Source organism: Sphaerodactylus townsendi, linkage group LG11 (genome assembly GCF_021028975.2).
Source record: "Sphaerodactylus townsendi isolate TG3544 linkage group LG11, MPM_Stown_v2.3, whole genome shotgun sequence".
Classification (NCBI taxonomy): Eukaryota; Metazoa; Chordata; class Lepidosauria; order Squamata; family Sphaerodactylidae; genus Sphaerodactylus; species Sphaerodactylus townsendi.
Genome location: NC_059435.1, coordinates 68,851,437 through 68,867,565, shown reverse-complemented (window position 1 = coordinate 68,867,565; position 16,129 = coordinate 68,851,437). Strand labels below are relative to the sequence as shown.

Genomic DNA, 16,129 nt, shown 5'->3' with positions numbered 1-16,129 from the left:
CTTGAAGCAGTCTAGCAGGAGGTTCACCGGCGTGCGTGGCAGCCTGCGCCTGCGTGCATTCATTTCCCGCCCAAGGACCGGCGCAGCGGCTGCGTCCTTGCCACAGCCCTGCCCAGGAATGCCCTGCCCCCGGAATTCCTGGCCACGCCCCCAGCATGCCCCGCCCAGCCCCATTGGCGTTACGCCAGTGTTTGAGTCCCACCACCATGGGAACCTGTTACTAAAATTTTTGGATCCCACCACTGTTCTAGTGTCAGACCATAGAGTGCCTTTTGCAGGAAAGCTTGCAGTCAGGATCAGGCCCCCATGGAGCTGGCAATCTTTCTGGGTTTTGACTTGCTCTCAGCTATAGCAGCTGCGCACAAATAATTGATGGGTATAATGTACATCTGCAACTGTTTCTTGGATATGTGCCAGATTCAAGTCCAAGAGCACTTGGGGGGAGGGGGAGTACAAGCTTACTTGTGCTGCCACTGTTGAGTCTGACCAAATTCTTTTTTAAAAAAATCTTTATTGCTTAAAAAGTAAACATACAGTTATTCAAGCAATTATTCCTCAGTTATAGTTAACAAAAAGGAATCTATTCCAGTCACTTTACCAAACCAATTTCTTCATTTCTGTCCTCTGTTCTGGTAAACAAGTAGTTTGGTTTAATTCATATCTTTACTACTCTTAGGCTCATTCTGCATATGCAAAATAATGCACTTACAAACTGCTTTCAGTGCTCTTTGAAGCTATGCGGAATAGCAAAATCCACTTGCAAACAGTTGTGAAAGTGGTTTGAAAACACATTATTTTGCGGAAGGAGCCTTAGACTTCCAGAGTCTGACCAAATTCTTAAAATGCCCCAGTCCCGCTGGATTCCCTGGCTCCCTCAGGGAGGTGACAGGTGGGGTACCTGCTTACAGAGGCAAAATATGTCAACTCTGTTCAGAGAAAGAAGTGACAAAAGTCAGCAGTAGTGCTAAATCCGAAAGAGAGAGGTTTCATTTTTTGCATCCATCCCTTATAAGCGTAGTTCTCAAATGATACAAAACCTCATCCTGTCTCTGCAGCTACTTTGAATCATTGAGGATGAAAAACTACAATCATTTGCCCCACTCTCTTATTTGTTCTCTCTGCAACAGAGAGTTTTTTTTTTTAATTAGCTGCTCATTTTGCTTTTATTTTATTACACCAGCTAAGTAAGCGAGTTTTGATCTATGGTGCAGAGAGAACACAAACTTATTGACGTCGCTGGATTCCGAGTTACGTTTCCCTGGCTGCAAATGCTACGCGTGAAGCAGCTGAATTCAGTCCTTCAGCCCCACCCTGCAACTTGAATGTATGTCTAAATATTGCCAGGAACCACAAAATTCATCTCCGGCTTGTTGTTTTTCTATATAATTAAGGCCATCTTCATTTGTTCAGCCTTTCCCCTGGATATAGAACCCCCTTTCCAGCACACACAACTATTCTCCGGTGACACGGAACATTAATCCCAATGAGAGCAGCAACTTCTTATACATATTTTATAGCAAACAAATGAACTCATAAAAATTTTATGGACAGTAGACTGTGAAAAGCCATTGTGTTATAATTTAAAGGTGCTGCTGACCCGCATGTGCCACTTGGATATGATAACGTGGCGTGATTTGCCCAGTTCTCACAACGACAGCGCTCATTCATTATAAAATCATTTGCCATTTTCTTGGCTCTGAGGAGGAAGTTGCACATTTTTTACCTGAAACATTGAAAATATAATGCTAGGCAAGCTTCATATTTCCTACCGCATAATAGCGGAAGGAAGTGGGTGGGGTAAAGCCAGTGGTGGGATTCAAATACCGTACATACTCATGCATAAGCCGAGTTTTTCAGCCCATTTTCTGGGCTGAAAAATGCCCCCCTCAGCTTATACGTGAGTCACGGAGGCTGCCCAGCTGGCTGGGGAAGAGGGGAGATCTTCCCCTCTTTTCCAGCCAGCCGAGAGACCTCTGTGCAAGAGAGGTGCCCAAGCCTGCAGCCCCAGTCAAGGGCTACTGACTTGGGCACCCCTCGTTTCCATGGAGGCTGCCCAGCTGGCTGGGGAAGAGGGGAGATTTTCCCCTCTTCCCCAGCCAGCCATGCAAGAGAGGCGCCCAAGCCATGCCTTGAGCCTTTTGGGGGTGGGGGGGCAGTATCCAAATCCAATAAACTAAACTAAGATGCTGCATTTTCCACCCTCGGCTTATACGCGAGTCAATAAGTTTTCCCAGGTTTTGGTGGTAAATGTAGGTGCCTCAGCTTATACACGGGTCAGCTTATACATGAGTATATACGGTAATTTAACAACTGGTTTTGGTAGTGAGATTTAACTAATTTAACAATTGGTTGTTTACAAGCACCATTTTAACAACCGGTTCTGCCGAAGTGGTGAGAACCGGCTGAATCCCACCGCTGGGTAAAGCGCAATCTTGTTAGATCTTGGAAGCTAAGCAGGGTCAGTACTTGGATGGGGGACCACCAAGGAAGACTGCAGAAGAAGGCAGTGGCCAACCACCTCTGCTTCTCACTTGCCTTGAAAACCCGTCACTGGGGTTGCAAAAAGTCAGTTGTGAATTGATGGTACACATGTATGTATCACATAATATATCAATCTAGGCCAGGGGTAGGGAACCTGCGGCTCTCCAGATGTTCAGGAACTACAATTCCCATCAGCCTCTGTCAGCATGGCCAATTGGCCATGCTGGTAGGGGCTGATGGGAATTGTAGTTCCTGAACATCTGGAGAGCCGCAGGTTCCCTACCCCTGATCTAGGCTAAGGTGGAATGGAAAAGAAAGAAACAAACAAAAAACCCTCTCTTACAATGACACTGAATTTGAATAGGTGAATAACTGCAGCAGTGGTCCAGAATTTGGTGAGTGACAATTCTACCCTTTCAGGGTAGAGTGATGATTCCTTTCTCCCAGATTTGGAGCTGGCTGAAGGCCCCCACGGTCCCACCCTACTTCAGAGGCCTCTGCATTTGGACTTAACACAGTGCAATACTTTCTTGTGTCCGTTACATGCCTGGTTTTTTCCAGCAGTAGCAGTAATGTCGTGCATGAATCAGTTTACATTTAATCATACAGAAGCAAATCCACTGAAGTCACTGGACCGTATGTTGCCAACTTTTATAGTGAGCCTTCTAGCTGTCCCTTTTATATCAGCTTGATCTGCAGCAAATACCATGATGTCATTTATTGCATGCCATGAAAAGCTTTGAATGCCCATTTCCACACATTAAGCCTTGGTTTTCCATACCCCCCTCCTCCCCTGGCTAATTGTCAACCCTAGTGGAGAACAGTCATAATCAAAACCACTTCCTGGGTGGATGGGGAAATCTACCCACATGTAGATTCCATACATAGGGGCTTTCCGCACTGACAGAGTTGTACTGGTTTCTATCTAGGTTCACCTCAGTGTATCCGCACTGCAACTGAGCTCAACGTTGTTTTGTCTCAGTCCCACCCACCCCCCAGAACTGCGACATCCCTGTCGCAGTTATGAACTGCACCTTTCTGCTGGAACAAGGTCGATACCGCTTGGAAGTTTCGAAGTGCGGACGCATCGAAACGACACCTCATCCGTTCAACCAATCAGGAGCCGCTTTTGTGGCATGCGCAGAACGGGAGAGTCGTGGCGGGCATGTAACTGTAAACTGTAAACTGTAAAAACTGTAAAAAAAAGAACGCTCCCGTTTCCCTTGGTATCACAAGCTCCAATCACGATCGAGGAGCAAAACAGGCACCAAGTTGATCCCGCCCACTTAGCTCAGTTCCAGGGGGCCAAGTAAATTGCTGTGCGGACAGCCTGGAATCGCCCCCCACTGAAGGGAATCGAGTCGACCTTAGCTCCCTTCTGTAGTGCAGAAAGCCCCATAGAAACAACTGATTTGCAGAGAACCACCCCAGTGTGCAACCAGCCTTGTTCAGACCAATAAGAAGCATGACCGGGAAGCTCTTAAGAAGTTCACATGACCTGATGCTGCAAAAATGCTTCTTGTGGATCCGTTCACCAGAAATAGGCTTCACTGTGGCTGGAATTTGGTTGCTGTATATAGGCCCATTCCTGCCTAACATCAACCACATTCTAGACTGGGTGCTGAAATCTTGGCCCATGGATTACCAGTTGGGTCCCCAACACGGCCTAGACAATTTTGAGGGTGGTGCTTGGGGAAGGTGAAGATTGAGGAGAACGTAATGTCACTTCTGGGCAATACTATAACAATGTACCATATTCTATAGTATAATTTGTTCATACTGTATAAAAACTAGGATAAATTCCTAGACTGTCCCCATGGAGGCCATTTTCTTATCCCACTCCTTAATTTCTTGAGATTAGGGCTGTGGCCAGGGAATTTCCCACTGGGCCTAGAACTGCAAAATCTAAATACTAGTTCAGTTGCAAAATCTAAATACTAATTCTGCAGACACTGAAGGATTATATATATATATATACATATACATATACATATACATATACATATATATTTATTTATTGGGCTTATAAACCGCCCTCCCCCGAAGGGTTCGGTTTCCATCAGTTGCTTAGAAATTGGTGACAGCAGAAATGAATGTCGATCTGTACCTTCCGCAAAGATGTTGGCGAAGTTTTCTATAACTGTTTCCTTTCCTGGGCCATGTCCTGCTGCTGTCCTCCTTATTCCCACTGATGATTTGTTAATATTCTTTGTCCTGCATGATGAAGGGGTTGAGCCTTTTGGGATAGAACTGCATCATTCCAACGTCTTCCACTTCTGGCAAGGATTAAGTATTTTACAGCAGGAGTACAAAGAACGTGAAGTGGATTTTATGCCTATGGTTTTACAACTTCACACTTTAAACCAGCAGGGGAGATAATGAGTGTCAAACATGTATTTCCTGCTTATTTTATTTTAGCAGTGCAATTTATTTGTTTTTTTTAAAAAGGGGGGGCTGTGCAAAGAGTAGAATTTATTTACAAAAATTTATATGCCGCCTCATCAGAGTGCTGTGCAGGGTGGCTCACAAAATAACAATGCAATACTATAGCAAATATTGGAAGATAATCATTATCAGCATTAAAACAAACCAGGAATGTAAAAAAGCACAAAACTTTCAGCAACCTAAAATGATATCTATAAAACAGTCTTCTGGTAAGAAGACTGCCATTTTGGCTTGGAGCCTAATCAACATGACCCCAATATATTTTATTTAGATATCTATGATCAACTTTTGTTCTTCAGTGGGACCTCAAAGAGGCTTACGATGCCATCTTCCCCTCCTTTTTATCCTCTCAATAAAAATGCTGTGAGGTAGGTTAGACTGATAGAGTGCTACTGGTGAGCTTCTGTGACAGAGTGGGGATTTGAATCTGGGTCTTCCAGATCTTAGTGTGATGCTTGGCCCACTACATGGTGCTGGACGGAAGACCAAAAAAGAAACAACAGGGAGGGACAATTTAAATCAGGGGTCTGCAACTTGCGGCTCTCCAGATGTTCACGGACTACAAATCCCATCATGCTGGCAGGGGCTGATGGGAATTGTATTCCGTGAATATCTGGAGAGCCGCAGGTTGAAGACCCCTGATTTAAATAAATAAACGGAGCTACTACTATATGATGTTGCGTAATGAGTTCTGTAATGACCACCCAAAACAGAGCTGTAGGAGAGCGTTTTGAGATGAGAGGAGCCAAATCTTGTTTCACCTGTCCCTCAGGTGTGTCCAGGTGTGTGGGGGCTCTTTTTCAGTACATACCCAGAGCAGCCCTCTAGTGGCTGTTCCAGGCATTGTCTCTTCCCCGTTTGACCAGTTCTCCTTCCCTCTGCTGCCCCGGTGAAAGACAAAACTTATGACACCACTTTGATTCATGGCGTGTCTGCACCAGCCGCCCTTTAATGCCTTTTGTGCTCCTCCCCACAGAGACTACTATATTACCATGGTGAAATGGGCAACCAGTACCAAAGTGGCAGTGAACTGGTTAAACCGGGCACAGAATGTTTCCATCCTGACTCTCTGCGACGCAACCACTGGGGTCTGCACAAAGGTATGTTGCACATCTAACAACTAATCCCTCTTCTTCCAGCATTTGGAGTTCTGGTCCCAGGGCTTTAAAAAAATATTTGGAAATGACATACCATAAAGAAAACATATGGCATGATAGGTAAAGGTGCTCAGTCTGGAGTTGATATTTCCACAGCCTGGTCCTAAGCATTTTTACTAGTGAGCAAGTCCCATGGGATTCAATTGGGGCTGGTTCCCACACCTTAATCACAGGGATGCTAAGCACACTCGTTTGAAATCAAGGGTTCTTAAGAAATGCCTTGACTAAGTGGCACCCCACGTCTACTTACCATCCCAGAAACACATTGTGAGGTTTTCAAACACATAGTAAATGTCTAGTTAATGTTGTGATGTGATGTGACTTGGGTTAGTAATGACCCAGTGCTTACCTTTACCTTTTACTGTCTTATACTAGAACAACTGACTTTGTAAGCTCTTTGGCCAAAAAAAAAAAGCATGCTATAAATGCTAAACATAAAGAAGTTGTGTTATCTGCTTGGGGAAAGGCAAAGGAGCCTGCTCCCTCCACACCAAGCAAGACAAAAGCCCAGGTAATTGGGGCAGTGTAACATTCAATGAACTGAAATGGCACCTTTGAATCACCCAGATAATGGCTGTGCTGTCGGTTCACTCACTTGTTTACCTAAGAGCAAAATCAAGCAGATGGAGGACCTGGCTTTCAGTTGCTTTCCCTCGTAAAGCTCACTCCGATGGCCTCCTCTGTGCTTGCTCATCCACCGGTGAAATCGAGTCAGCCAACTTTCTGCCCTGATGAGCAAAGTACAACAGATGTAAACTATTGTATAATATTTAATTATTTTGCCTCAATACAGAAACACGAAGACGAGAGTGAAGCGTGGCTACACAGACAGGTAACTGTGGACCTTTCATTCTGACTTTTCTCCCCTTTCTTGAATGCAAACATTTGTTTTCTTTCTCTCTGTGTCTCTCTCTCACACACACACATGCACACGCGCGCACATCTGTCCTCCAAATAGCTTGGAACAGTTTCCATGGGTTTCCCCTTTCCCTATATTATCTTCTTTAATAACCCTGAAAGGTAGGTTAGGCTGAAAAGGTGTGACTGGCTCTAGTTACATACATAAAACCTTTATTAGGCATAATACCAATATAACAACCAGCATTATCCAGGCAAATGTTCCATACATAAAACCATCACAGGTATTATTCCAAAGTTCCTAAAAGGAACCTAGCTACAGAATTTAAAATCACAGAAGAGTTGTTTAGTAGAAATGCAACCTTCCCAGCAACAGAGTATTCCTTAAACTTAGCAGGAAGAAGAGTCAAAAGCCTGGTCCTAGCTTCTTCGTATTTGGGGCAATTAAGCATTATATGTTCCATAGATTGCACCACTATAAAACAGTGGGGGCATTTCCGCTCTTGCGAGTCAATTTTAAGAAACCTCCCTTGGAGTACAGAACAAGGGAAGGAATTACAACGAGCCCTTGTGTATATCCATCTAAGCTTGGGCTCTTGGAGTATACTCAGATAGTCTGCCATCAGATTGGTTTTGAATTTGATGTTGAAAAAGAAGGGGGAACAGTTACTTCGCGCTTGGCCTTGTAGAACTTGTAGCTCCTGGTCAAGGAGTCGCCTTTTTAGTTGAAAAAAGAGTTCGGAAGGAGGTAGCATTTGTAAAGAGTCCCAGGAGAATCCCAGGGGAAGTATTTTAATTTCAACTGCCCGCCACCACTTAGATCCATGAAGTTGGGGGAGGATATGATTGATAAGGCTACCAGTGTCCGAATTAAAGCACAGGCAAACCCAGAACTTAAGGGTGGCCAGCCAAGCTTTCGTAACCAGAAGATGTTGTCCCGCTTCCAAACAGAGTGCAGCATAAGGAATGCAATGTGGCACTCCGAATATTTTGTATAAGAAGACTGGCTCTAGTTGCTTGGTGATCTTCATGGCTTTGTACAGATCTGAATCCAGGTCTCCCTGGTCCTGCACTCTAACCAGTACTCTACACTGGAAGTATTGGCTGCTTAGAACAAAACAGTGGAGAGCAGGGAAGCAACTGCTAGCCAGAGTAGACAATACTGACGTTGATGGACCAAGGCCCCGAGTCAGTACAAGGCAGATGCATGTGAAGTTAAGGGGGTAGTTGTGCCCCTGTGAACGTTGCTTCCCCCATCCACTTTTTCTGGCTGTTAGCAACTGGCCAGTGAGCCAATAGCACGATATTAATCACTGCAGAATGTAATGGCATTTGACACAGCTCCACAGTGGAGTGCAAACTGCTTTCCCAAGGAAGTCTGTCGAAATTGCCTTTCATAGCAAGGCTGTTCCCGGCTTCTTCATTTGACTAAGTGGGTGATTAATAGGTTATCTCCTTTCCTTTTCTTCACTCTCCCAAATTATCAAGCTGTAATAGCTTTGCAAATGACAGAGTCGTAGATTCATAGATGTTTCAGGTCAGAAGGCAATTTCGGGATTATTACAACCAGGCGTCCTTGTGTAGCACCGGCTTATTGAATCTTCCCTGGCTGCTGTTAGATCAAGTCCACTTCTAGCGCCACTATATTACTGCCCTGACCCCTGGCTGGAGCAGTCAAAGTGGATGTGGTGGGAAGTTGGCCAGACTGGGATCTCACATGTGCCCCCCCCCTCCTGCCGCACTATCAGGTATGATCTGATGCAGTGTTTCCCAACCTTTTGGAGGTCAGGGTACCCTTGACCTCACTCTTCATATCTCACGGTACCCCTGCCGCCACCCTCCACCTTCCCCTCCCGTTGCCCCTGCTTGTTACACCCCTAACCTTCCCCTCCCAGGGTGAAGGGAAGCACTGGGGGTGTGTGTGGCTGCTGACCTTGTGGCAGGCCCTGCCCCATGGGCCAGCTCCATGTCCTTGCTGGCGCCGGTGGGAGACACCACAAAAATGAGGGGGAGGAGGCGGTAGTGTTGCCACGGTACCCCTGGGACATGCTCACGGCACCCCAGGGTACCACGGAAGCCTGGTTGAGAATGGCTGATGCCTAGCATGCATCTTTTTGCATGTCGACACTCTGCCCAGGCCATACTCTATTTACTACAGGCAGAGTGTACACATGGTCAGATGGGTGTGTACAGATGCCAGCATACCCGTGTACTGTGTGCATATTTGCATCCTACACATTGACTCTGGATGAACGTATGTCGGGAGTGCTTTGGTTGTGTGTTCCTGCATGGCAGGGGGTTGGACTTGATGGCCCTTGGGGTCTCTTCCAACTCTATGATTCTATGAAATGGCTTTGCAAAAGAAGCAGACCAGAGGTCAGGGTCATCATTCGGACTCGACAACAGGTCTTGACATGCATGTGGACCGTGTGTGCTTTGCTCACGGAAGAGCATCTCAGCATGCATGTGGAAAAGAAATGCACAATGAAACCCTGACTTTTGGTGAGCTGTACCCCCTTGTTACCTTCATTTTTCATTCCCATCCAGCCATTTTCCTGTGTGCTTCAGCAAAGTCAGCATAGATTATATGAAGAAGCATCCTGGTCCCACCAGACATTGAAAATCTCTCTCTGTCTCCTCTCTTGACTGATTCTTCATATCAGGGTCCTGGTTCATGGTCCTCGTGCATTCTTAACAAGCAGTGTGAATAGCCATTTTTTCTTCATCTACTATCAGCCAAGATCTGGGAATTGAACCGAGAACAAAGTCCTTTTTAACCATTTGCATTCATGTGGCTTCACACTTTCAGTTTAGGACAGTGGTGGCGAACCTTTGGCACTCCAGATGTTATGGACTACAATTCCCATCAGCCCCTGCCAATTGGCCATGCTGGCAGGGGCTGATGGGAATTGTAGTCCAGAACATCTGGAGTGCCAAAGGTTCGCCACCACGGGTTTAGGAGCACTGGGAAAAATATGGCATGTACAGAATTGCTTAAGATTTGAGGCCCCTTCCGCACACGCAAAATAATGCATTTTCAAACCACTTTCACATCTGTTTGCAAGTGGATTTTGCCATTCCGCACAGCTTCAAAGAGCACTGAAAGCAGTTTGAAAGTGTATTATTCTGCATGGGTGGAATGAGCCTTAGTTTACTCTTGACTTGATTTTTTTTGTCACACTTTTTGCCATGCTCTTTCTCCCAGGAGTAAGATGGTTGTCTCCTGCCCATTATATTCCCCAACAACCCTGTGGAATAGGCTGGGTTGAGAGACCATGACTGATACAAGGTCACTCAGCAAGTCTCAAAAATGCCTAGATTTCTTCCAGATAAATAGGAATATTATCAGCTTCCTTCCCTGCATGGCCACTGACATGCAGGAAGGGGCTGATGGGAATTGTAGTTCCTGAACATCTGGAGAGCCGCAGGTTCCCTACCCCTGTCCTAGCCTGTATAACACTCAAACCGTTGCACAACATGGGCACCGTGGATGAAAATGGGGGAGAGTTTCCACTTGCCTGTGGCTTGAAAACCTGAGCTATCTCTTCTTAAAAGTATGTGCATTCCTGGAACACAGTGCTGGTTAAAATAGGTTAAGCAGGTTAGCAACTATTAAATTTCTGTGATGTTCTGTCACATAAAGAAGAACTTTGGTACTGCCAGATGTTTTTAAAAATTTTATTTACGATATTTATTGTCTGCCTGCCATGTGAAGACTTGAGGCAAACTACATACTGTAAATCAGTTCAGTCAGTAGGCTAAAGTGACTAATAAGCAGCGTCACAGGACTAAGAATGGCAGAAATCTGAAATGTCGCCCTTGTCTCAACAATGAATAAGTGTAACTTGTTAAAAAACACAGGACATGGTATTACATTAGTAGAAACACAGTGTGGTTTTGTGGGTCAATCTGTTATGAAGTAGCCCGATTTCTTTTATCACAAATACCTTCCTGAACAATTCTGGTTTATGTAGTTGGTTATATACCAGGAGCGTGGAGCCTTCCAGACCTTACCAAGCAAACCATTCCACAGGGTAGAGGCCGCTATAGAGAATGCATGTGATATGCACACTCTGCCTAGCTCCTGAAAATCTCTCTTATTCCTCTTGCCTAATTTGCAACACTGTGTCATGCGGCATTGCAAACACCAGCAGTCGAATCCATAGTCAGTTCAAGTCTTCCATTTGAAACCCCCTCACTGTGCTACCAAGAGCTGTGGTCCAGAAGCCCCCACTCTCAAGCAGGTTCAAATCTGATCTCTGCCTCAAATTCACCAGGTAGTCTTAGGCAAGATACTTTTTCCCTGCTCCACCCCCATTCCCCAGCCATCTTCAGCATTGGATATAATCCCAACTTGCATTAGAGAGCTGATACTATGGGGAGATAATATGCACGATGCCCCTTGGATACTGATAGCTATGTAAATGCTCGGTATTATTAGCCGTGGAGAGCCAGGATGGTGTAGTGGATAGGAGCAGTAGACTCTAATCCGGAGGACTGGGTTCAATTCTCCACTCCTCCACATGGAGCCTGTTGGTTGACCTTAGGCCTGTCACAGTTCTCTCACAAGCCAGTGGACACAATCCGTTGATTGCAGAAAACCCATGGCAAAGATTGGGAGCTGGGCCATAGCATCATGTTGATCTGAACTGGAGACCGTTCTGTGTTCAGTTGTTTGTGGGTTGGACAGACACAGACACAGTTCAATTGTTTGTTTGTTGGACAGACACACAGACACAGGCCATCTAAAGCCTTAGCTGCAATCAGTAGTTCAATTGTTTGTTCAATTGTTTGTTGGTTGGACAGACACACAGACACAGGCCATCTAAAGCCTTAGCTGCAATCAGTGGTTCAATTGTTTGTTCAATTGTTTGTTGGTTGGACAGACACACAGACACAGGCCATCTAAAGCCTTAGCTGCAATCAGTGGTTCAATTGTTTGTTCAATTGTTTGTTGGTTGGACAGACACACAGACACAGGCCATCTAAAGCCTTAGCTGCAATCAGTGGTGTTTCGGGTTTCACTCAAAGCTGTTTGCTGTCTGTGCTTTCTGATTTGGAAAACGTCAAATTCTTTGACTCTGCTTTTGCTGGCGACCATCGAGGCTCTTTGCTTACCAGAGCCCTCTTTGCTGGTCAGGACGCAGAGTACGAAAAGTTGCAGAGAGCTTAGGCAGTTGGGCCACCTTCCATTCCACGTGACGAGCCTTCGGATAAAGACTTCCAAGGGCTGAAAAGACCAAAGCGGCTGCCCCCGCAATCTGTGGCTTCTCTTCAATAATGTAATTCATGCCGTGTAATTTTCAGTAAAGCCGAGAGAATGAGAATCATTAGCGGACTCGTCACACCGTGACAACATGAATTAGGGAGCTTTAAACGCAGAGTTATCTTGAAACCCGTGCAGTGAAGATCCCTTCTCACAATGCCAGCTGGAGCTAGCAGAGCATTGGAGGAAGTAGGAGTGGCAGAGGGAGGATGGTAATGCAGTCAGACTGGCAGGCTGCCCATCACTGGGTATGGCACCGCAGCAGAGGGGATGAATTGAAGTCGTGGGTTCAGTTCTCATCTGAGCCACACAGACATTTGTGGGGACTTAATCTGACTGACAGTGGGGTCCCAATAAGCATTTATGCCCTTCTAAGGCCCCTTCCGCACAAGCAGAATAATGCACTTTCAGTGCACTTTCAATGCACTTTGCAGCTGGATTTTAAGAACATAAAAACATAAGAACGAGCCAGCTGGATCAGACCAGAGTCCATCTAGTCCAGCTCTCTGCTACTTGCAGTGGCCCACCAGGTGCCTTTGGGAGCTCACACGCAGGATGTGAAAGCAATGGCCTTCTGCGGATGTGGCTGTTGCTCCCGAGCACCTGGTCTGTCAAGGCATTTGCAATCTCAGATCAAAGAGGATCAAGATTGGTAGCCATAGATCGACTTCTCCTCCATAAATCTGTCCAAGCCCCTTTTAAAGCTATCCAAATTAGTGGCCATCACCACCTCCTGTGGCAGCATATTCCAAACACCAATCACAAACACCAATCATTTTACTGTGCGGAATAGCAAAATCCACGTGCAAACAATTGTGAAAATGGATTGAAGTGCATTATTCTGCATGGGCAGAAGGGGCCTAAGTCAGGAGGCCTAGAAAGGTAAAACTCTGGTTAGGATTTCACTGTGGGAATACAATGCTGTGCAAGGTTGCTGCTGTCCAGGTAAAAGAAAAAAACAAGAAAATATTCGGCTTGATGCGTCTGTGGGTTCAGTTATTTCTGCCCACAGTACTTCAATGACTTCAGCATAATCATAATGGAGAAAAATGTGTAGCGTTTATATATCACTTCCAGGGTTCCAGGAATTTCACACAAATTACTTGGTGTAACCTTAGTGTGGGATGGTAGCATGACCCCTTGTTGCAGAGGCTAATGCTGAGAAAGTGACTGCTTTTGTGGGCTTTCTGGGCTGTGTGGCCGTGGTCTGGTAGTTTTTGCTCCTAATGTTTCACCCTTATCTATGGCTGGCATCTTCAAAGGCATGTCATGGGAAGATGTGTTCCTCTCTTACCATGACATAAGAACATAAGAACTAGCCTGCTGGATCAGACCAGAGTCCATCTAGTCCAGCTCTCTGCTACTCGCAGTGGCCCACCAGGTGCCTTTGGGAGCTCACGTGCAGGAAGTGAAAGCAATGGCCTGCTGCTGCTGCTGCTCCTGAGCACCTATGCCTCTGAAGATGCCTCTGAAGATGCCAGCAATAGATATGGGCATTTTTTTCTCCCCAGCTAGGATTCAAGGTGACTTAGAACATAGTTCCTCTCTCCTCCCCTTTCTTACAATAACCCTGTGAGGTAGGCCAGGCTGAAAGTTTGGATGGGCCTGAGATCACCCACCAAGCTTCCATGGTAGAAGGGGGGATTCGAATCCAGATCTCCCAGGATCCAGGTCCAACACACTATCTGCTACACTGTGCCAGGTCTCTATGAGCACTATCTGCAGTCATCTGTATCACCTGTTCCAGTTAGATGGAGGAAAGTCAGAACAGTTTGGACGCTTTGATCAAGAGGCAAGAGAGTGTCAGAAAATATACAGGTTGGCCGGGGCACCCGCGCACACCACTTTTGGGATCTCTGTTCTAAACAATGGTTTTTCTGCACAGCCCTTTGTTTGGGCAGGTGTGGGGTTCGTGCAAACTGTGGTTCAGTAATGATTGCTTTGAACTCAACTGTCTGTTTCAAGGGCTGTCTGTTTCAAGGGCAAGGAGATGGGCAGATCGGTAATTTTATATGTCCTTTGCATGCTGGGGTCAAATCAGCCCAAATCTTTGTACGACCTCTTCTCCCAGTGGCTTTGTATTGATGTAACAAAGCATGGGGGACATGATGAAACTTTGCAGGGGTTTGTCCGGGAAGGTCTATGACTAGATCCCACGATGACTCTTGCCAGAAGGAAGGAATTGCTATTACTGCTGTCCTGAGTGGCCTATTTTAAAAAGCTCACCTATTTATTTTTTATCTCCATTGGCTTGTCACAGAATGAAGAACCTGTCTTCTCCAAAGATGGCAAGAAGTTCTTCTTTGTTCGAGCTATACTTCAGGGAGGGCGAGGCAAATTCTACCACATCTCCATGTCGTCTTCCCAGGTGAGACAAATCTGTACCACTTCCTTTGTGTATGTAGATGAGCAGCGATAACCATACATTTCTATTTTGATCCAATAGCATGATTGTCTCTAGATCCCTCACATCCAAAGCATCACTAGAAAATGCCACTCTATTTAAGAACTAGGTTTCCATTGATACTTTTTCATGAATCAGGTCTAATTTGCCTATCCTCAGTGAGCAGGTTTCCAATTTCATTTGAGTTTGGAAATGGAAGGCAGGGAGAGGCAAGATTCCTCACTGCTCCCTCCTAGTTCATGGTCCATTGCCCTTTCAATAGGCTTTACAACTTCCAGATGGTGGCTAGAGATATCCTGGTGTTACAACTGATGTTCAAGCAATAAAGATCAGTTCATCTGGAGAAAATGGCTGCTTTGGAAGGGGGACTCCTTGGCATTATGCCCAACTGAAGTCGCTCCCCTCCCCAAACCCTGGCATCCTGAGGCCCTCCCCCAAAATCTTCAGGTGTTTCCCCGCCCAGAGCTGGCGATCCTACCCTAGGGGATGGGGCGGTATAAAAATGTAAACAATAAATAAATAAATAAATAAATAAATAAATAAATAAATAAATACCCTTGAATGGGCTAATTAAGCTGTTCCTGATTCTTCTCAGCTGTGAGCTCTATACAATTCTTTAGAAGAGAAGAAGAACAGCTTGGATTTATACCCCACCTTTCTCTCTTGTAAGGAGACTCAAAGGAGTTTACAAACGCTTTTCCCTTCCTCTCCCCACAACAGACACCTTGTGAGGCAGATGGGGCTGAGAGAGTTCAGAGAAGACTGTGATTGGCCCAAAGTCACCCAGCAGGGATGTAGGAGTGGGGAAACAAATGTGGTTCATCAGCTAAGAGTCCGCCATTCATGTGAAGGAGCGGGGAACCAAACCCAGCTCTCCAAATTAGAGTCCACCTGCCCTTAACCACTACGCCACTCTTGCTTTAAACTGCACTTTTCACCGCAGGTGACCCACCAAGCTGAAAAGCAGCTTGACAGCCATAAATCTCAGCAAAAAAAATAGCAGCTTGGTTAGGGTTTTTTTAGCTAAAGGCAACTGAGCAGGCTTACAGCAAAGGCTGCTCCATGGGAGCGACTGAAGTCCTTTGCCCTTTTGTTATCCACAGTCAGTGTCAGATTTAACCACCGTATAGAAATCATGTTCAAAACACATTCTAAATTAATAGAAAGAGGCTGAAAGATTGTAGGTGGTTAGTTTTCTCTGAACTGAGAAAAGGCCAGTGATTGGGGAGATCGCAGTAGTGCCTATTAAGAAAAATCTCCACTGCCATAAAATAGCTTTGGAGCTGGGAAGCATCAGGCATGCTCAGTGTCGCACCACTTGTGCTGACTGCCATTATAGCCGAGTTCGTGCTGAACTATCCAGGAGTCTTCACAAAACAGCCAGCCGAGTGCTGGACAGCTCCTTTCCTCCATCTTTTTTCCCAGCTGGTAATAAGAGAAAAGAACCAGTGTGGTGTAGTGGTTAAGAGCAGCAAAATCTGATCTGTTGAACGGGTTTGATTCCCTGCTCCTCCACAC

The 16,129-nt window shown here is 45.6% G+C and overlaps 1 protein-coding gene across 5 annotated transcripts in view; it reads left to right on the top strand.

Annotated features, from left to right (window-relative positions):
• DPP6 (dipeptidyl peptidase like 6) overlaps window positions 1-16,129 on the top strand; it is a 643,433-nt gene that overhangs the window by 566,836 nt on the left and 60,468 nt on the right. For all 5 annotated transcript variants that reach the window (XM_048511783.1, XM_048511785.1, XM_048511782.1 and 2 more), the window contains exons 11-13: window positions 5,903-6,026; window positions 6,877-6,915; window positions 14,468-14,575. In XM_048511783.1, the coding sequence (XP_048367740.1) occupies window positions 5,903-6,026; window positions 6,877-6,915; window positions 14,468-14,575 (271 nt within the window). The remainder of the gene's footprint in view (window positions 1-5,902; window positions 6,027-6,876; window positions 6,916-14,467; window positions 14,576-16,129) is intronic.